This window comes from Zeugodacus cucurbitae, chromosome 2, assembly GCF_028554725.1.
Source record: "Zeugodacus cucurbitae isolate PBARC_wt_2022May chromosome 2, idZeuCucr1.2, whole genome shotgun sequence".
NCBI lineage: Eukaryota > Metazoa > Arthropoda > Insecta > Diptera > Tephritidae > Zeugodacus > Zeugodacus cucurbitae.
The window spans coordinates 86,447,465-86,471,052 of NC_071667.1; the positions used below are offsets into that span (position 1 = coordinate 86,447,465).

Below are 23,588 nucleotides of genomic sequence, written 5' to 3' on the forward strand. Positions count from 1 at the left end.
CACCGCTCTCCCCACAAGCACTCACATCTTCACCGCCAATGCATTCCGTAAATATCGCGGATGTTCGGAAGAGATAAAGAATTGATTTCGATTTGGTGGAAATGAAAAAATCCAAATGAAATCTCTAGAATATTATTGACGAAGGTTTTCATCAAAATCTTCAAACGCTTTCGCAGTGAAAGAAAGGAGCTGCAATACATACATATTTTGCAGCTTAGAACATGATTTCAGCTCAAATAGAAAAAATATTTTGAAAAATCAAACTTCCAGCGAAAGTTCGAGGTTGATTCTACTAAGGATACCCTCAAATATGTGTTCTTTTTCTAAAATGAGTGTCCATGAATTATGCTTTCCATCTTCAATTATTCCCACGTCATATTACAGCATGTGTTCAAAACACCCTTCCTTGTTTGCTCTCTCTCTCGGATGGCAGGAAATTGTGTGTGTGGAGCTGTAATCTGCAAGCTTTACGCTTGATTAAGTACGATTAACAGTATCCGCTGTCTGCCAAATGCATTACTCGCAACAGAAAAACATTGTCGCTCCCACGCGCCTTAAAGTATGCTGAAGTGCTTTTTCGTGTTTGTGTTCATGTGTATCTTCTTCTCTCTTTAATCTAAATGCGAATGTTTACCCACGCAAATGACACTTTAGGCTTCCTCAATTTGTTTAGTATTACATCAGACAATATTTGTGTGCTTGCCTTTGAAGTTTCTTTGGACACCTCCCTCACATATTTATAGTGAACATTTATGAGTTTTGGGTTTGTGTAAGGTTTCCATTTCAGTGACTTCACTAGCCACTAAGAGTGGTGAAGGGTGCTTATCTCAATGGAATATGTGGAATACATTATACCCATTGCCTTTATTAAGTTAATACTATCACTTCGGAGTCCGGCTGAGGTCTTCAAAATACTACGTTTTCGGAGTGTGGTACTTCTGATCGCTAGCCTCACACACTCACACTCCTTCTTTGCGGAATCATAATTTTCTTTTTCCGAGAATCCGTTCGTTGCAAATGTCTTGTTATTACAATTTAACTGGAGAGACTGATACTTTGAACTTGAAACAAAAGTAGCAAGTGCGCTAAGTTGTACTTAACTTCCGGCCTGCTAAGGACACATTCTTTTTTAGACTTCAACGCAAGTGCTTTTCTCTTATGTAAACTTACATTTCAACGGCAAAATCCATAACTCTTACAATTTCGGACTTCCCTTCTCCAACTGCCGCCCCCTCCACTTGTTAACACCATTCACTTTCAGTCCCCTTCAGTCCAGTTGCAACAACTGATTCAGAACAACTTAACCAGTCAAGCGATCCATTCGGAAGTTTTCTCATTACAAACTTTCGTAACAGTTTTCCCACTGCTACTTAAAAACAATTAAACTGCGACCTTTTCATACCAAATCCATGGCTTTCTTTTGCTTTTTGTATTTATTTTTGTTTTGCTTTATTTTGAAACAAACAGAAACGAGCATGCTCTGCAAATGACAAATAACAGAAAAAAAGAAAAAGGTGAAATTTTAGAAAAAGCTGAAAAACTAAAATTGCAAACCGAAAGCCAGAGAGTAAGTAGTGAAGGAACCGCAAAAATGCTCCAACGTGAATTGCGTCTGGCTAAAACAACCGTTGAAGAATCGTTCCGAAATATGGCTTATTCTTGTGCTGTGCTGTACTGTGTCTGCTGCGTTTGTAAACAACGAACACAAATGGCCTACTCGTATATCCAATCCAATCATGGCAAGGGCGTCAGAAGTGTTGCTCTTGCACTTGGTCTGGCTCTGTGCCTGTGCTATGTTACTGCCCAGTTAATCGATGCGGCAGCTCAGGCATGCAGAAAGTTGTTGAATGAGTTGGCAATGTGAGCTGAGCATCGTAGGTGGCAACAACAACAAAGATGGCAACAGCAGCTGCAACAGTTATGGCAATGAAAGGCAGGGTTCTAGGGCACAATGACTCAAGAGCTCACAATGGTACTGTTACGTAGCCCGAGGACCTGCAAATACAGTTATGAAATGCAAAGACCAATTGAAGTGTGCGTGTGTAGCTATGCAGACAACAAATTATGTTACGTATGGAAGACGACATCAATAAACTACTCCCAGCTCTCGCTTCACACACACACACACGAAACTTCGCCAACTAAATAACCTGCTTACGTACATACATATGCAACGTGGCAATGCAATAATTCATAACGGTGTGATGAATGACTTTTGATTGCATTTCGGTTATGTCATTGCAGTTAGCTTTCTTCACTTTGTTTCCCATTTAACAAGAACTTGCATTAATCAAGCTCCCAATTACGCGCTGCCAATTATCGCCATTTTGAAATTATTGCACACACGCGTGCACATTCATAACGGAGGAATGCATGCGTCAATTGCATAATGTTAATGGCGGCAAGGTGATAATTGATTTTGTTGCATTTGTAAAATATTGAATTTTTTATTTAAATTATTTGTTGGGTCCGTGTTTGTCAAAAATAGAAGGCGGTCGAGTATATACGTCATTGTCATATTTCTTTCTCCTTTCCTCAGCTATCGCAAAAGTCCTGTATGGAAGAAAGCCATGTCACCCATCCAATGTCACTCATCCAAGCATATGTCCAGACGTTGGTACGAAAAGAAAATTCCCCTTTCATCTAACATATCCTTACAACAATAGCATCGAATGCAATTGAATTGTATAAGAATAGCAGCGGAACCTTTGTGCGTTTTTTTTTAGAATATTTCGCTCACTAAAAGATGTGACAAATAATGGAATCTCTTTCGCAGCATGTACACATTGTAACACTGGCACTTGTGGTTTCCAACACCGAGATCTGAGTGGCGAGGAAGTGTCGCTCAAGCAATGAACACAAGTTCAAGTGTCGTTCGCACAAGCCTCTTGCAAATGTGACTGACGCAGCCGGAAAAGTGAAAGAAAATTGCAAGGGACGGGAGAGGGCGCTAGAGAGAACGAGAGGAATGAATAGAAAATGCAGTGTGACAAACGAGAAAAAGCGAAAGACTCTTGACGACACTGAAAGCAAGAGTGCGGAAGGAAGTGAGGACAAAGTGTAGAAAACAGAAATTCGCTTTTAATGCCGAGTGCAAGTGTGAAGAAGGTACGAGTGCACTTTGATGCGCCGGCTTGAGGTTCGCCGGCAAGTTTCTCTCGCACTTCTATCAAAACAACTTGAGGTGTTCTATATAAAAATACACTGTCGAAAATTACCGAACTTATTTCAAAAGCAACCAACCACATATCAATATTTTTTTCATTAATTGGGAGAAGAATTATTTTCATTTTAAACAAATTTATGACGTGATATATGCAGATGCTTCTTCTCTTAATATCACTTTCGTGGAGTGAAAATTTCCTACCCTCATCCTAGTTGTGCCTAAAACTGTAATAAAATTACTCGTCGACAACTAGCTTTATGCTATATTTAATTGAGTTATTTTACGCTTCAGTCGCATGACACAAGCCATCCATGCTCACTCACACAGCCAAATGAATTTACTTGCTAGCAAAGCGCTTCAAATGCATAAACAAGAATTCGACTCTCTTCCACCTCCTCCTGGCGCACTGAGTATATATATGCTTGTATGTATGTGCGTGTGTGTGAGTAATTTAAAAGCTAGTACTAAAGTTACTTGTTTGCACCGGAGACAATCCAAAGTTGGCAAACTTGAACTTGTTTGTAACAAATGAAATCTTCAGAGTTGTTGTTGTTGTTGTGTGCAGATGCAACTTCAAGCTGCACTTGCAACATTCACTCATTTAACCTCAAATGAAAATATAATTTAATTTTGATATTCTAATCAGGTGAAGTTGCTGAAGACTTTAAGATGTCATAGAAGTATTTTAAATGAAGTTAAATCATTTGGAAGAGCTGCTCGACTGTTTCTCGCTTTAATTCGACTTCATTGGCTGAAACATTAGTCACGGATTAAAAGTGAGTGATGCCACAGATCACATACTAAATGGACTTTTAAGAGCGATGGCTCAAGAAGAACGCAACATCAATGGAGAATTAAACATAGAAACTCTACAGAATATCTCCTGTTTAAAATGTGCAACTATCCTAAATTGAAAGTACAGCGGAATATCTCTCGAAAACCAGTGTTTGAGTTTGAGAAAATAACTAATTTTAGGTGTTATATTATTAACAACTCTATACTACTATTATAAAGAGGAAAGATTTGTATGTATGTTTGTAATGAATAAACTCAAAAACTACTGTGCCGATTTTAAAAATTCTTTCACCATTCGAAAGCTACATTCACCTCGAGTAACATAGGCTATATTTATTGCTAGAATCTAAACTTTTTGGAAATAGTAGTGACCTCACTGAAAAATATAAAGAAAAATATCACGTGACCTTGATGTGACATCACGTGATCAGGGAGGGGTCATTGACCTGTAAACAAGAATATCACGTGACCTTGAAATGCCATCACGTGATCAGGGTGGGGTCATTGACCTCACTCAGAAATGTAAACAAATATATCACGTGACCTTGATGTGACATCACGTGATCTGACCTCTAAACATCAAGGTGGGGTCATTAACCTGTAAACAAAAATATCACGTGTCCTTCATGTGATATCACGTGATCAAGGTGGGGTCATTAACCTGTAAACAAAAATATCTTGAAATGCCATCACGTGATCACGGTGGGGTCATTGACCTCACTCAAAAATGTAAACAAAAATATCACGTGGTCTTGAAATGACATCACGTGATCAGGGTGGGGTCATTGACCTGTAAACAAGAATATCACGTGATCTTGAAATGCCATCACGTGATCAGGGTGGGGTCATTGACCTCTCTCAAAAATGTAAACAAAAATATCACGTGTCCTTCATGTGATATCACGTGATCTGGGCGGGGTCATTGACTTTTAAACAAAAATATCACGTGATCTTGAAATCACATCACGTGATCAGGGTGGGGTCATTGACCTGTAAACAAGAATATCACGTGATCTTGAAATGCCATCACGTGATCAGGGTGGGGTCATTGACCTCTCTCAAAAATGTAAACAAAAATATCACGTGTCCTTCATGTGATATCACGTGATCTGGGCGGGGTCATTGACTTTTAAACAAAAATATCACGTGATTTTGAAATCACATCACGTGATCAGGGTGGGGTCATTGACCTCACTCAGAAATGTAAACAAAAATATCACGTGACCTTGATGTCACGTGATCTGACCTCTAAACATCAAGGTGGGGTCATTAACCTGTAAACAAAAATATCACGTGTCCTTCATGTGATATCACGTGATCAAGGTGGAGTCATTAACCTGTAAACAAAAATATCTTGAAATGCCATCACGTGATCACGGTGGGGTCATTGACCTCACTCAAAAATGTAAACAAAAATATCACGTGATCTTGAAATGACATCACGTGATCAGGGTGGGGTCATTGACCTGTAAACAAGAATATCACGTGATCTTGAAATGCCATCACGTGATCAGGGTGGGGTCATTGACCTCTCTCAAAAATGTAAACAAAAATATCACGTGTCCTTCATGTGATATCACGTGATCTGGGCGGGGTCATTGACTTTTAAACAAAAATATCACGTGATCTTGAAATCACATCACGTGATCAAGGTGGGGTCATTAACCTGTAAACAAAAATATCACGTGATCTTGAAATGCCATCACGTGATCAGGGTGGGGTCATTGACCTCACTCAAAAATGTAAACAAAAATATCACGTGACCTTGATGTGACATCACGTGATCTGGGCGGGGTCATTGACCTCTAAACAAAAATATCACGTGATCTTGAAATGACATCACCTGTGAAACGACATGACCTGTAAACAAAAATATCACGTGACCCTAAAATTACCTCAATTGATCAGGATGAGGTCATGGACCTCACTCAAAAATGTTAACAAAAAAAACAGAGGAACATCGCTCGAAAACCACTGCCGAAGAAGTCTGATGGAGCGAATTATAATTTGAAGATATATTGATGTGTCCTTCTGATCAAGGGTTTATTGTTTTATTTCCAAAAAACATGGATTTATATATAAAATATGGTTAAGTGACTTGAAATCTTAGAAAGAATTATGCAGAATAAAAACAAAGAAATCGTGCAAATTATAAGGGTAAAGATAATTTAATTTCAAATTGAAAACTGACTAAAGTCATTTGGTTTCATTTAAGGCCATCGGCGAGAGTTGAGGTATTCCGATGAGGAAGCGACAGCGAGTGACAGGCCCAGCAGCAGCCAAAACAGTACGAAACAGTTTCCAAATAGAAACACACACACAAACATTTGGATGCATAATGGCACCCGCACAAATTCATTCGAGCACATACCGTTCAGCGCCAACAGCAACAACAATAAATGTGGTAGGCAAGTGCGCACAGCAGCCGCGCTTCCATGCTTTGGCGGCGGCGGCTAAGATGAAATGATTCGATTTCATGGCAAGTCGCAAATATGTTGAGCACATCGGCGCAACGTCCAACGCTGACAGGCGTCCTTCCACACAACAATCGAACGTGTGCACACACACACACACGGACTTTGAGCACGCCACATGGGATGCCACCAAAACACACACACACACATCGCTACGCTGGCTGGATGGATGTGCGCATTTTTATTATATAATCATACTTAAATTTATAACAACTGAACTGAATTTATATGTCAGCTTTCAATTTTGCGCTGATTTCATTCCGCTGCCTTCATTCATTTGATCGAAGTGCGTATTTATTGCATAATTTAAAAGTGCAAATACCCAGCTGTTACTTGCCAAATGCACTCGCGAATTTATTGCTGAACTGTCATAGAAAAGACATTTAAATCAAAGACGCCGCCGCAATCAACTAAGCGCAGATGTGCCAAAGCACTTGCCAAGCACATATGTACATATTTATAAGTAAAGCACAGATGTCTAGTCGCAAGTCGATTCAGTTCGCTTGAAAGCGAAGCTCTTCCAAGCTGCCTTAGGTTAACCCTTCCATTTTCTCGTTGAACTGCAAAAGTATGGTATGGAACTTTTAACCATCGAATTCTATGGAAAATTTAAATATACACTAATATTTAATTAATATATTGTAGAATATATATATGTATGTAAATATATATATCTGATGGATCCTTTAAGGTACCGTAGTGGTACCCAAAGACAAGGCAGAGTTTTGATTAAAAAAAAATGTTATGAAATAATTCGATTAAGACATAGAAATAAAACAACTTAAAACTACCCCACTTAAAACTAAATTAGCTAGCAATAAGTTGGTACTTATCTTATACGAGAGCGTTCCGATAAATATTTCACCCATAAAAAATGGAATATTTTGGAAAAATCACAAAAATGTTTAAACATTGCTTGCTCCAAGGTTAATATCCTTCACCTTGCGATGGCCAGTCTGGAAAATACGACAGCGGAGGTGTAGGCCAGGGTGTTGTCATAGCGGTGCAATACTTTGTTCTTCGCCAGATGGTAACTTTTTCTGAAATTCAACATCGATCGGCCCAATCATAAGTTTTCGTGAGCTATACTTATTAAAAACCCGACGTTCGATCACGCAAAATTAATTTTTTCTCTTGCAAAAGTGGTGTCATTGGTCGGTGACCCTATGTACTTATCGATAGATGTCAATTCACTAATTTCCGTTAGAACTGGTTGAACAGTCACGTAAGACTGATTTATGGTATATTAGTGATTTTGAAATCAAAATCAAATGAAAATAACACATAGCGTGGTTTAACCTTATGAAAATTTAGTTCGAAAATTCTTCTATTATTTGCTGTTGCTGTTTATTTATTTCTTTTTTGTTATTATTTTATATATACTCTCCACGACACACACTTTCGTTTAAAACATAAGATTCATAACAAAATCATCAACACTCGTCGCTCGAAATCTAAACAATTTACCGCTCAAACAAATATTCTAAAATTACTGCGGCCAATTAAAGCGACGGCGTCCGCTCAACCTATGACAGATCATAAATTCAAACGATCCATGCAAAGTGGAGATCAAAGGGTTCAAAGCGCTGCCAGCAAAGAGCGAGTAGCGAGTACCGCAAAGAGCATGCGCGGCGTGGAACTCTTAAATAAACGCGCTGCACAGCATCCAGCCATGGAATAATTCCGAATTAGTCGCATAAAAGCAATGAAGCTTCAGTTAGAAGCAGACATTCGAGATTCCACTACTGTTACTGCCGCTCTTGGTGTATTGGTGGCGTTATGCAGAAAAAAACTCCCGTTTGCGTCAACTTGAATTGAGATTTTCGTGTTGAAATTATCAACGGTTGTCATAATTCCACGCTCACTGACACATCCACGAGTACATACGATGCGAATGTGTTTTTGGGAATATGCTAAAACTTTGGCTTCATAACACGTTACTGTTAATTGGACTACAAAACACTCGTTTTTACTACGCAGTATTCGTTTTTGTGTCGCAGTGTTTGAGTTCCCAGGCATTCCCAGGGCGGTGGGAAAAAATTAAGCCAAATTGTTGGCAGCTAATTACGTTCTCTAAAACATTTCTATTTTGGCACCCAACTGCCTAAAACGTAGCAAGATTTGTTCAAATACATATATATTAAATGGAAATTAGCGCTTTCGAGCAAAGTCAATTTTTAGTTAATTTGTGGTTAGTAATTGATGTTTGTAAGCAACCGAGAGGTTTTCAGTACCTCAGTACAGCTGAAAAAAATTTAAACTACTATTATGGAAAAGTGTTCGCAAAATGGTGGTTAACTTAATTATCATCTTACTCAAATATAATTATGTAAATTAATGTGAAGTAAATAGATTGACTTGAGGCTTTACGTACCATTTAGGAACTTAGGGAAAAAATATATATATGTAAATAGTTTGACTACTGATAGCCTGATATATTGTCTATAATTCTAAACCTTGAAGTCCTTGAAATGAGCTTTTATAATAAGAAAGTTCGTTTTTTGAGTCAATTAGATCTTTTCGTTGATTTATTAATATTCCAAGAAAATATTCTGCTTTAATGATGTTGACACCCACTAATATTCTCCGTTGTCCATTCTTCTAAGGTGAATGTGTTAAATTCATATCTATGAGAGTGCACTACAAAGTCAAAACGGTTTCAGTGAAATTTTCCCATCGCACTTAATCTACTCTGAGGCTTGTGTTTCGAAATAATTAACACATTTCACCACAAATATTTAACTCGCTCAATTTGTTTATTTAACAAATCATTAGGCAAACATAATTTAAAGGCAATAAATGAGTAAACAGTTTTATTTCCACAATTTGTGTATCCAATATTTGGTAATTTGTGGAGAAATTAGCGAAATTTCGCAAAAATAAAATACCGTTTTTGAAAAATAATAGAGCCTGCGCTAGAGAAAGCTAGATTTGCTAATTTTTCAATGGAAATATATTTAGCTGGTCCAACCATGTTATTATTATGTTCAACTTTTCTGTGAATTATATTCATTACTTTATTAAATTGAAAACACAATAAAGAAACTGCTACCTTGACTAAAAATTACTAAAGTTTCTTACTTACTATACCTTCATAGGATAAAGTACAAAACCTTTAATGAAAATTTCATTAAACTTATGCTAAGCTCTTACTTTAAAAACCATGTATATATTTTGTAATGAAAATATATTTTGGAATTATTCGGAGCACCAACTCACTTAGTAAAAAATAAAAAAGAAATCATACAGCAGTGATATATTTTTCCAATTACTGAAGCCCGTATGCTGGAGTTCGACCGTCTTCAACCAAAGAATAAGTAACAATATTTTCTTAAACAATTATATAATTTCTTAAAACTGTGTGCCTTTGAAACAATTTGAATACTAACCTAAGCTTTTCTTTTACAATTCTTTTAATTAAAATATTTTAATATTTAATTAAAATAAATCTGGTGTGCCGTCTCTTAGAAAGATGGAGTCAATATACCAAGTTAATAGCACGGGAAACAGTTATTGTCTGTTGATAGGCCGCCTACCAGTTAAATTCGGCTACGATTCCGTTATTCATGCGTATTTGTCATTAAGTGACACGGATGCGGAATTATCACGCAATCCAAAGTAAGTAGCCGCACCGGACACTGGACGGTTGAGCAAGCACTGGAGGTGGTCGAACTGCACGCCCCCAAAATCCGAATACGAATAGAATGTAGACGTTTGGTGGGTGTGTGCAACTATTTAGGAGCCCAACTGCCAAGCAATAAAGGCGAATGGACGTGCGAACACTGGAAGACTGTGAGCAATCATTGTATCTGTACTGCAGCGGGTGGAAGGGTAAATAAGCAGCTGTTGAAGGCTCATCAACAGGCTCTGATTACGGACTGACATAACTACCCCAGATATGTTGTTGTTGGTGGGATTGCTGTTGCTCGCGTTGTGCCTGGTGATGCGGTGAGGATTGCTGTTGTGGTGCTAGGTGTTGTGGACCATAGTGCTGATGCTGATAGCCATGGGAGATGGACAACGCTGTCGCGTTCATGTCAATACCACTCGGATAAAAGCAATTACCGGAGCTGCCGACATTGCTGCCAGCCATACCGTTATTATTGTTGCAACTATCACTGCCAGTGCCAGTGCTGTTTCCGCCATATTCGCTGGGAATACCATTCGATGCCAGTGGTGATGTCGATGACGATGTTGTTGTAGTTGTAGTTGATGTCCGGTGTATTGGTTGCAACTCTAAAACATCGCTCTGGTGCTGCTGCGAATGTGATTTGTGGGGCAATTGAAATGAAGTGGAGGATTTCACAGAATTAGCGGCTGTGGCTCCATCTCCGATAGGACTATTCGCTGTACCGACGATGGATCTTATGCATGAACTGCCGCTTGCTATTGTTGCTGCCGCCGACGGCGCTTTGGTTATTGTTGTACAAATTGCGCCAGCCGTGGACGTTACTGCGGTGCTCGATGTGGCCGCCGTCACTACTGCGGACACCTCACGTTGCTGCAATTGTAATGCGGCGGACTGTGTCAGAGGCACCACCACTTGATCCATGAGATATTGGTCAATTTCCTTTGGATCAATGTCGCTGTTGCTCAGCGAAGTCGGCGCTAAATAGCTATGTGCTGCTGCGAACTTGCCCATTGAACATGCCGAGGGCGATTTGTTAGAACTACTGCCGTTATTGCTTGCACCCACAGCGCCCGTCGCAGTTGCTGTGGACTCTAAGTAATTCAAGACTCCAATGGAATGTGGCGAATTGCAGGCATCTGTGTTTGAAACGTAATTGTAGGCAATGTATTGTCCTGAGGGGTAGCTGTTATAACTATCGCTCGCAGTTGCATCGAGGTTGAAAATGCGCCCTCCGCCTAATCCCGCTCCGGACGCATTGTAATTTGATGAAACTAACTCGTTAGCCGTAAGCAGTTCATGAGTGGAGCGCTGAAAATCTAACAGCCCGGTGTTATACGGGTTCTCATCTAAAGAAATGTACTCTCGGGGACCCTCCCCCAGCACGCCGTAACCAGCGGCCACATCCACGTCCACCACACCAGTTTCGCTGAGTGGTCGCAATAAGTTTTGCGAATTCTGCGTTAACTGCGCCTGGGTGGGTGTACGCTTCCCATTCAAAGTGGCACTTAGCAAGCTGCCACTACTCAATGTGTAAGGTGTAGCAGGTGGGGTGAGCGGCTGTCCATCCGCGGAAGTACTGGCACCCGTCGATTGCAGTGAACTCGCCGTCGAACAAGGTGAATCCATTGGGCGCGCATAATCATAATGCTGCTGCTGTTGTCCGAAATCAAGTCCCGCCAATTCGGGTATGAGTCCGCCGTTGGCAACGCTCTGCAGTGAAGCGGCACATGCGCTGTTCAGTGAGCTGATGAACGCCTCGCTATTCAGCATATCCGCGGCGCATGTGATAGCTCCATTACTACTGCTATTCGCATTGCGAAAAGCACCGTTTGCGCTGTATCCGCTATTGTGGCACGACTGCGGTGTTTGCTTAATGATGCGCCCATTAATTCGATTTGCGGTGGATGCATTACCGCCGACTATTGCCTTCCGGATACCGGCCGTCCCGCTGCAACTCTTTGACTGGAAAATGCCAGATGCACAGTCATTTGCCGTTTCGCCAGACAATTTTGCGGCGGAGTTTGTGGTTGTCATCCCAGATAGCACATCATCGCACTGCACGCCGCTGGCTGTGAGGGTGCGCGCCTTTTTGCGGCGCGGCTGGTATTTGTAGTCCGGATGCTCCTGTTTGTGTGTGAGTCGCAGTTTCTCCGCGAATTCCATGAAAGGCTTCTTGTCGGACTCCTTCAGGTTTCTGTATGGAGAAAATATCAAAGTCGATTTATAAATTTTTCATGCAATGTGGGTACAGTAAACCCGGAATTATATTCATAAAAACTAGCAAAAGAATTCTAATGAAAGAATGAAGAACAAATGTGATAAGTGATAACAGAATGACGAATAAGAATTTCAGAATCTGAACTGTTGATTTAGTGTCGTAGAATAAAAATATGAAAAGCACACATTTCAATTGATCTTTGTGTGTGAGCCGTGAATCGCGAGTGTTGCTCACCAATGAGGCACGTCGGCAAATCGTAGCGCAGCTGTTCGACAAAAGACAAAAACAAATTACGAACGCGCGGTTGAAATGATTTGTGATTTTTTCCGATATTTTTTGGTTCGTCGTTGATAAGCGAACTGTCCGCACATTGAGTTGAAGCGCGTAAAAAGCGGCTGCTTGAACGTTCGTACTTATCACCAAAGCACTATCGATGAACCATGAAATTTTCAATACAAGCGTAATCTACGCTTCGTTGAGAATTTTTATTGTCAAACAAAAAATAATTCGGTTCAATGCTTGATTTATGGTTTTCAGCGAATTCGAAGCTTGAAAGTCTCGCAGTTAAATACTCTGGCAGAGCATAAGCATATCGCAATGTTTGATTTATAAATTTATTATATATAGGTATGTCGGTATGTGTATTTCTATTTGTAAAAAATATATTTTGCAATCAAAATATTAGTCAGAAAGCTTTATTAAACTCCAAACAATTTGTGTGAGCGATACAACTTATTATCTATACTTTTACAACTGGTCATTAATCTAATTCGATATCTCTAAAATCACTGTTAAATGTCTACCAATTTGATCTCGCTATTAGAAATAAGGTATTCGTAATTATAGCGTGTCGATCCATATTTATGCTTTTGTTAATAATTATTTTAAAATTTACAAAATGAAAATACGATCGTTAGAGAATCTACAGAATACATTTTGGACTTCATTCGAAAAAACTTTTGAATAATTTTTGCATAAAGAACTGTCGTTCTCTATGAAGACGTTAGCAATTATTTAAAAGATACTTACTTCCACAATTTACCGAGCGATTTACTCAACTCCGAGTTCTGTAAATGAGGGTACTGCTTGGACATTACGCGTCGTGCGGCCTGCGCCCATACCATGAAAGCATTCATCGGTCGTTTAATGTGATCCTTTTTGCGGTCTGAAGGGACTCTAAAATTGAAAGAATTACAAATCGTCAATATAGGAATAATTTTAAAGTTTAAATAATACGAAAGCATTAATACTTATTTAACCATGGCATAGTTGAACCATCGCGTACGGCATGAAATGCAAAATTCACTATGAGGTACCACGCCTGATATTAGAGCAAATTGTAGCATGACAGTATCAAAATATTTCGACTAATTCTTAAATACGAAATGTGAGGGGAGGAAAAATAATATAAGTGGCCTAGGCGAGCGACAGCCACAAGTGGAGCACTAAAGACTCAGTCAAGAGAAGCTCTAAATGGTTTTGCAACTTCCGAAACGGCGTTAATTTTCTGAAGTGGAAGACATATATTTTTTGCCACATGCAACGCCATTCATCATAGCTGATTCGGATGCAATATTTGTGCGCGAACCCGCCCTTTTTAATTTGGCGCATTCACACTTCATTCATATCGCCCAGCCACAGGCACCGGGAAGCTCCTAGGCAGTGACTTATCAGAGTGCAAATGTGCTTGCTACTTGATGCTTCATTTGCACCGGACGCTGAACGGCGATGCTGATGTGGCATGCAACGCTTGCGAGCGAATATACGACAAAATTCATATTCATTTCATGTAAGAAAGGAAGAAGATGCAAGCGCACTTGAAGCTATCATTTTAATGAGTTTTGCAAATCTACATATCACCAAAGACTGCATAAACGACACTGGCGACGGAGCCAAAAAAAGGCAAAAAAGCCTGATACTGCACAGCAACAAGTGCCACAGCGGAGAAATGCATCAGTTGAATGTGATTAGCGCGCTGCCAAGCGTGAAGTGCCAGGCTGCGTAAGCGCAGGAGACGGCGAAGGAAGCAGCAGGCTGTAAAAAAATTGTGTGCGCGTAAACAAACACAGACGCCGCCGTCGCAAAGGCGAAATAAATGGAGAAAATCCACGAACTCTTGACTAGTGAGAAAACCGTTCCTTTTGGCAGGAGGCCGGTCCACACTTTATAGTACACCAAATCATATTTTGAAGCAAATAATTAAATAACTCTTTAATTAGAGATTAATGGGAAATAATCATAAAAAATTTGTTTTAAATATTATATTGATAAGAAGAAGACTGTAAGCCATTTGGTTTTTAATTGAACCTCTATTCCTGATGCTTCAATGGAGGAGTGAAATATTGGATATTGAATATTGCTGACTATCTTGAATCAGAACAGATACAATGAAAATAATGTGGATATTCCCTTTGAGGGATCTATCCAGCATATTTTCGTTATAATTATATTACAGATACTCTCAGCTATCAGTTGTTTCCAACTCACCGAACACATAAAATCGTTAGGCTTAAGCAATGCCGCAACGAGACTAATGTCTGACCAGTCCATTTATAAGGCAATCCCACATTTCTTCTCTATCATCATTGCAATCGCACGGTTGTTTGCTTGTGTGCCTGCAAATCTAAGTGTAAACAAGAGACATCGCAAGAAATCTGCACCGAAGTGGACTTGTGTCATCTGTCAGAGTCACAGACGTTTTGCAAATGCAATCTGGGCAGCATGCGAGATGCCAGAGAACAAAACATATGCAGTTGGGCGATTGGCAATGGGAGAGGGCAGCAGAAAGATTTGTATGATCACATGCGAATACCACTTACAAGCATGCCTACACCCTTACAAGTGTGTGTGTGTGTGTGTGCTTGTTAGTTAGGAAATGCACAAAATGGCCCAAAATGTGTCCAGCAACGGAAGAGAACGCAGCAACGCTGTAGTCACTTTTTCTTTCTTATCTCTCAGTTCTGTAATGATTTAATCCCATTTGGGCGTGAATATCTGTATGTGTGTGTGTATGTGTATGTGACTTGCTGCAGCAACTAAGTATGTGATCTTTTATCTTTTAATAAGAGATTTCAGAAAGTAATTGCGCAGCCGCATTGTTTGGAGCCTCAATTTTTTATTTGTTACTTTGTAAAATTGTCTTCTCATAATTAACGTACTTTGCGAAAAATACGAAAAGTTAAACATTTGTTATTATAGAGACTAGCTTGGACGGAAGTTTTAACTCAGAAATGCACTTTAGAAGTGCTCACCAATATAATTTTTCGTTCAGTTACCCAGAGGTCAAATAAAGAAATTAAAATATTTTGTATAATCTCTAATGGTCTACTTAATTACCGAGAGGTTTCTGAAAAAATGTTGAAATCGAATTGATTTCAACCGATTGTGCTCGATTTGATGCCAAAATAAGATGAGCTGGTGTGTTAAAAAATAACAGTAATCTTATTTAAAATAGTCACCATTTGATATTACGTACCTATGCCAGCGATTCTTCCAATCGATAAAACACTTCTCAAACTAAATTTTTGGGATAGCTTTTCCCTCTTTTAACGAATTATCATATGCTTGTCAAACGATGGCCCTTTAAGGTTTTCTTTCTGGTTGGAAATGGCAAAAAGGCATACTGAGTAATGTCTAACGAATATTAAATTTAGCTCATCGCAACGAAAAACATCTTGACAATTGGACTCTCTAAACCCGTCAATATTTTTGAACATACCACGCATGTGCTTTGAAGTCACACTCATTCAAAGAAATCACAATCAATATGACCAAATAACTTCGGTCAATTCTATAAATTCTGATACCACATCACATTATGCTAATTTAATTATGTTCAACCAGAAAAGAGAAAATCATAATTGTCGCACCGCATTTTCCACGAGATTTCTGCATAAAGTGCGCGGTAACACACCCAATTTTACCAAATTTTTTAACATATCCGCATTAGTTTACTGAGCCGTCTCCGTCTTGACTATTGACTGTTCTAGCGGTATTCTTTAGGCAATTATCGCACTTTATTTGAGAAGTGGGCGTGGTTTTTACCCGATTGAACTATTTTTCATCACATTACCAACAACCGTTTGTTGAAGACACCTAACATAATAGGTGCAACATGTTCATTAGCTACCACCAAGAATAATGTTTGCAGCGGAGATTATGAATACAAAATTATTTGAGATGTGAGCAACCGAAATGACACAACCAATCCAAATCCACAGCCATACAAACATGCATATATGTATATGTATGTATATATGCCATGCATATACAGACTAGTACAAATATGGGTGAGTTAAAGCGGAAAAATGTGAATACAATGCAAATACAACACGATACGATACTTATAACAAATTCGTAAATAAATTTACATTTAAACGAAATAAGCGCAATTAGCACCTTTTGATGTGGCTGTTGTTTAAGTACCCTCCAGCATACACACACACTCACACACACGCACGCATGCGTACGAACGAGTATTTATCAGCGGCAAACAAATTAATTTTCGGTTAAAATGTGCACCATGCAGCACATGCATACATACATATATATATACATGCGAGTATGTTGCTTGCAGCAATATGCAACAACATAAAAACCAAAACCAACAACAACAATACCAGGCGAGCGAAAAAGTAAATATTTATTGAACAGATAATAAAAAGACACACTCACACACGCACACGAGCGCAGTGTAGTGCAGTTACGTATGTGTTCGGTGGACGCGCCGCGCTTCAAATTTCGCTCGGCGCTTTCGCGTGTGTTTGTGTGTGTGTTCTAAGCGCGTTGCAGCGCTTATGTTTATGAAAGTGCGACTTCACTGCAACAATGGCCCGGCAAATACCTGTCCGTTCGACCGCCGTTTACTCTCCCACACACACACACGTACATGTGTATGTATGCCGCTCGTATGGAAGCGCTGTGTGACAGTTCCCACGCACTGAATGCCAAGTAGTTGGCTGCACGCTCGGTCTATTGCATACATACAGATATGTATGCTCTACGCAATTTGTGTGTTGTTGTTGTTATTGTTAGTTTGTTTGTTTACACGAGCATGCAAGTTAGTTGTTTGGTTTCGGTTTCGGTTTCGGCTTGGGCTTGGGCCTCAGTTGCCGTTTGCAGCATTTTTCGCCTTCAATGCAGCGGAAGGTCGGAAGCTGTTTGTTGTTGGTTTTTTTTTTGTTTTCCCTTATTTTCACTTGCTTTGTGAACTTGCTGGCTTGTTGACATTTTGCGGTTGCCACTTGTTTGCATTGTGATTTTTGAGTGCCCCAGCACACTGCTCATTCTGCTGCTGCAGGTCGCGTTGTTGGTGAAAGATAAGCGCTGACGATCTTGGCAAACAAGTAATTTTTCATTCACCAGCCGAAAAAAAAATCCATTTCAACCTAAATCATTTGCATGGAAGAGACCTGCAGCGAATTGATAAGCCAAGCCATGCTGGCAGAGCTGGAGCCGCTGCCTCGCGATGCTTTGTTGCAAGTTAAAGTAGCTTAAACAAATTTCCGCTGCCACTCGCCTGAATATTTGATTTTTTGCTTTGGAAAATTAGAGATTACACAAATTTTGAGATTTCTAAGATTTCTCAGATATTCTTTTGAACCTTTTCAAGATAATTGAAATATACATATGTACGAGTATGTGTGTGAGATGCGATTTCTTTGGATTTGTGTATAGGCAGGAAATATTTAGAAGCATAGTTTGAATCCTATATGCACTTGTATACATATAAAGGGGAAGCAAAAATGTGTGTTCATTTGTGGTTTGTATACAAAATCTCAAAAGATTAAATAAATATAAAAAGTATTTAAAAATATAACGATTACATATTTGTACAGATTTGTTAAATGATTAAATTTGATCCAAATCGAAAAAAAATCCTTTGAAGGTCCTTAGAAAACAACAAAAACAAAACACAAATTCCAACAGCTAAGATTTAGAATTAGTAAAACTAAAAGACGAGGACAAGACGAAATATCTCCTGTCGTCAAACAAACAGCCAGCGCATTCGCGTCTTGGCTCCCACGTCACAGTTGACAGTCATAACTTTGAAGTTGTAGATAATTTCGTCTACCTGGGAACCAGCATTAACAACACCAACAATGTCAGCCTGGAAATCCAACGCAGAATCACTCTTGCCAACAGGTGCTACTATGGACTAAGTAGGCAATTGAAAAGTAAAGTCCTCTCTCGACGAACAAAAACCAAACTCTACAAGTCTCTCATCATTCCCGTCTTACTTTACGGTGCAGAAGCGTGGACGATGTCAACATCCGATGAGACAACACTAGGAGCTTTCGAGAGAAAGGTTTTCCGGAAGATTTATGGTCCCTTAAACATTGGCAACGGCGAATACCGCAGACGATGGAACGATGAGCTGTATGTGTTATTCGACGACATAGACATAGTCCAGCTCTGAAAGTATTCGATGCAGTACCCGCTGATGGAAGCCGAGGAAGAGGGAGACCTCCACTCCGATGGAAGGACCAGGTGGAGAGGGATAACCAATTGGCGCCAAACTGCCAGAAGGAGGGATACGTGGCGCGCTGTTTTGGACTCGGCTACAACCGCGTAAGCGGTGTCTACGCCAGTCAAGAAGAAGAAAACTAAAAGACAGTTTAAATTTTTAATAAATATGCTGGAGTGAGATTTAAAAAGTAAGAGTGTAAACCCAGATGAACGAAATCGGATATTGAACTTGATATCAGACGAAAGAAATTAACTGCAAACTTAACCATTCAGAAGTTTCTCTAGGAAAATTATACCGAGCATATCCGTACGCCCGGTGAGTGTAGGTAGATTTATAGGTTTTAAACGATTAGAATATCGAGAAGGATTCGATCAGAAGCTCAATGCAAATTACAAAAAACGTAAAAATAAAAATTTTGCTTTTGACAAACTCTAACTTATCAGAATGGATTTGGGAACTGGGGTTTCATACAACGGAATCAAATTTATAAAAAATATTTTAGTAATATACGAATCTCAAAATTCTTTAGATCAACGTTTAAAAAAACTCAATGCTTGAACGAATTTAAAGTTTAGTTCGGATAAAAGTTCAGATTTACATGAAAAACACATCGTTACATTTTCCATTAGTTATTAGATACCATGGACGAATTGAGGTGCTTCAATATAATTTAAATCATGGGAACATGTAAGGTCACAAAACAGTTGAAAATGTTCATATATCCTCGACCAAGTAGTGGGTGGAGCTATAATTAAAATAAAAAAAATAAAATTGTTTTTTTTTTTGTTTTTTTTTTTTTTTTAAGGAGTTCATACCGTGCGTTTTCTTTATTCAATTATAATTTATTTCAAGTTAAAATACAAAATTGTTGCCTTGTCAATTTTTTGACAAAAATTTGTCCTTTGAGCCTTTTCTTGAATTGTGAATAGTCTAATAGCATATTTAACACATACTTCGATTATCACACTACCCAACAAATACATGAATACGTAGATATACTCCAACCTTATCGCAGCATATTGCCACTTATTTCACACCAATTTCACACGACTATGTGTCACATTTTAGTGTGTTCGCGTAATATATTCGTATGAAGCTATAGATTCAGTTTAAAAATCCTCCTTTACTGTACCGAGGCTTTTGAAATGCGCATAAAGGCATACACAATTAATGACTCATTGGGTAATAGCATGTTTTCGGCGATGGTCTGCCGAGCACTCGGTAGCTTTGATAAAGGTTTGCAATCTCTTGGCACAAACATAAGCACATTCGTTGGCATAAGTGCGATTTTGATATGATAAGTTGTGCAAACAATAGGGGAACAGTAATAATTTATTTAAAAAATATTTTTGTTTTTGTGCGAAAATTAGCTCCTAATACCACTATTTATAGCAGATAATAACACATATTTGGCTGCTTTTATTATCGAGCGAAAATGTTTGGTTTGGTTTAATTTATGGTGCACAACCGCGTCCAGAAACCCTTTAACCAACATAAGTTATGTAGGGGGGAACCTCTTTGGTAAAATAATCCTTAAGGAAGACTGGACCTATTATTAGTAGAATTGTATAAACAATCTATAATATCTATAAATTGTATTAATAATTCTCCAGTAAAAACTTTTGGTTGACCAGAATAGCTGTTGGCTGAAGTGTGCTCACTAAAGACCAAACTGGCTTCTAATGTTTGATTCCGCTCCAATTTAATATATATAATTATGTTTGTCCTGTAATTTATGCATTTGCAATTCTCAGAAGCAATAAAAAGAATGACTATATATTTCGCACAACAAAAAATTAACAATTATTCAGAAATACAAAAACACAGGAACATTTAATATTTGGTCGAAACTTGGTTTTGATAACATTATATAGCAAGTTGTATACTGAAGCGGGTGAAAGACTCTTATCTCCCCAAGACTTTTATAAATTTTACATTTATTGTTAAGTTTGTTAAAGAACGTTTCGATCAACCCCGAAGGGTAGAAGCGACTACGATTGCATTCGGATAGCACCTGTGGTCGCTGTGACGAGCTTTTGGTCTCTAAAAAAGGTGACGGATTGACTTAAAGTAGATATACGAGTATAATAAATGGAGCAACATTCCAATATTAAAATGTATTTAAGAACGTAAATTTTTAGGCTTCAAAATACATTTTGTTTGGATATTCCGACCCCGATACAGCAAAATTTATTCGTTCCAGCTCACTTCAGCTCAGCTCAGTTTCACTGTTACACTGTTCCACTCGAATAAAAAAATCTATGCTTTTCTCAAGCATAGAGTCCACATTACTAAAATATACGATACGGAGAGATGAATATTATTATATTCGGTATGTCGATCGATTGCGACTATTTCTGGAATATAACTGAAGAGAAGGATGATACAATAAGGAGGACGAATTGTGCCAGTTTTTATGTACCTTACCTATACCTTATTTATTCCTTGAAAAATATAAACTAAATTAAAATAAGCTGGCGGCTTTTAAAATGACGTTCTATGCAAAAGGGGCGTGGTTTATTTTGAAATTTATTCTTAATGTGTGCCTTCTCACGAACTTCCGTTGTTATTCGTTAAACAGTTTTCGCACTTTTAGAAATTTCAAAATATAGCGTTACATGGGAGTGGACGTGGATATAACCAAATATATCCCATTTCCATAAAGATGAAACAAAGGTCTCTCACCGTGATCTTTGCATTGAGCCCATGAACACTCTTAAAACTTTTACCGAGGCAGATCCCTCTTTCAACTGTGACCCTTTACTTCAAATTTGAGTCTTTTAATATACGCGTGGAAATGGTCCTGTCTTCTACCAATTATAAAAATATCAACTTTTTTCTCAAAAAGACATACATCAATATACTCTGTGCATCAAGTTGCGCAGGCAAAAAACGAGTGGAAAATATAATCACATTTGGGAAGTAAATTACGGCACTCACTTAGCGGTCGCCTGGACCAGATTCCAATCGTATCCTTCCAAGACCTTCATAACAGCGGTCGTAATGCGCTCATCCTCTTTGCGGCCATTGCCAACACCGCCACGCTTCTGCTCCGCCTTCGCAGCGTAGTTCGCCAAAACAAGTGTCTCCACCGGCTTGGACCGTGACTGTTTCGACTCGTCCGTATCCATTTTGACAAACACGCACAAAAATTGCAAAACACCAAATTGTAACTCTCTATTGCTAAAGTTATTTTTTCACCAAGCAATTGATAGGTTTCATATCATCCTTTCCTTCCGCTTTAATTTTTAACGCTATCTAAGTGTCGTTCTTGGTGCTTTCTTTTATAAACTTTGAATTGGTCAAACTTTAAACACACACACACATACGCGGAAAAACTCGGCACGAACAACATGCGAAGAGCAAGTGATTGTTAGTATCCGTAAGCGATCACAAAGTTGCGCGCATAGCTCGAACCACCGACGAAAACTGTCGCCAGCGATCGCTGATCTTCGAGGAGAAATCCCTCCGACTTTACCAACACCAACACACGCGCAGATACCGCAAGCACAGCAAACAACTTCAGCCGCACAGAGCTCCAATCAAGAGCGCGCCAACACAACCCGACAATCGTCAAGATAACGAATCGCGCATTGCCCGCCTTTCTGCCTTTCTAAGCGTACTCGTGCACATACACGCACACACAGATCGCTTTAACGAGCATTTGCCGACCTAACGTACTACGACCAGTTACAGTTACATATGTACATTTGTATACATATACCGACGAGCGGGTGTGTGAATGCCGCCAAGTCGCGTTTAAGTGGAGCCAGGTTGGGTTAGCTTACGCTCATGTGACTGTGGTTGTGTGCGTGCACACTCGTACTCTGGCATGGATCCCCCCTTAAGTTGAGTTATTCAAGTCCATAAAGTGGAATCGCATGAGTGTGTGTACTTTTGTCTACATACATACAGACATCTTTGGAAATTCTAACCCTTCGGCACTTCGAGTACTTAGATGTAGATATGTATGTCCGTGTGTGTGTGTGTGTGTGCATATCTCTTTCAAAGTTGACATGCAAATATATAAATAAAGTAAATATTCGTACTTAGATACCAGCGCATTCACATTATTACTAACGGAAACGTAAATATATAGGTAAGTATGTACGTAGTACCTCAGAGCTTAGTAACACTTGCGACTTGGCACCGGCAAGGATAGTCTTATTTACATAGGTGTGTGTACATATGTATTTCATATGGATCCATCAAGTGGCTCGCACAAAACTTCCAAGAAGCGCCACCTACCCCTCATCTACCGTCGCATTTCCTCAGCATTTACTAGTATGTGAGTGTGTGTGTATAATCGTACATCCGTTCAACTAAGCGGCCCTCAAAATCGCTTTTATCTGCACATAATTTATAGATAATATCTTAACGCATCTGTGTTTAATTTTGTAAATTATGTGAGGTTATGATCGAAAAGCTGTCATCTACTAGTTTCTCTGATTAACTTGTATCTTTTTGAATATTTATATGCGGTTCAAGCAAAAAATCGCAATTTAATTTCCTTAAACGAGGCCAATATTGGCACTGTGTTTTTGAACGGCAATTTTCGAACTGGGCCGGTGAAGATCAAAAAATCGAATGACGCCAATCCCCATTTGTTTTAGTCACTAAGTATTGCCTACAATAAGACAAGCCCACAAATATTCATTCATTAGCTGCTGTCGTTTTGGACACTAAGAATAGAGCATTTTGTTAGCCTCCGATGTACTTATATACATATATCTGTAAGTGTCTACATATATATTTTAATACAATGCTTAAGTGCAGCTGAAGACGCTCCAGTTAGATAAGACTAACCATGTATTCTTATGATTCAAATTAATTCT

At 38.9% G+C, this 23,588-nt stretch overlaps 1 protein-coding gene across 1 annotated transcript; it reads right to left on the minus strand.

The window, feature by feature from the left end:
- Window positions 1–8,996: 8,996 nt before the first annotated feature.
- LOC105214390 (serine-rich adhesin for platelets) lies at window positions 8,997–22,249 on the minus strand. The gene is made up of 3 exons (XM_011187774.3): window positions 21,694–22,249; window positions 13,314–13,460; window positions 8,997–12,260 (listed from the first exon to the last, which is right to left on the minus strand). Exons 1-3 carry the CDS (start codon window positions 21,882–21,884, stop codon window positions 10,307–10,309), a joined length of 2,292 nt encoding a protein of 763 aa, XP_011186076.2. The 5' UTR covers window positions 21,885–22,249; the 3' UTR covers window positions 8,997–10,306.
- Window positions 22,250–23,588: the final 1,339 nt, after the last annotated feature.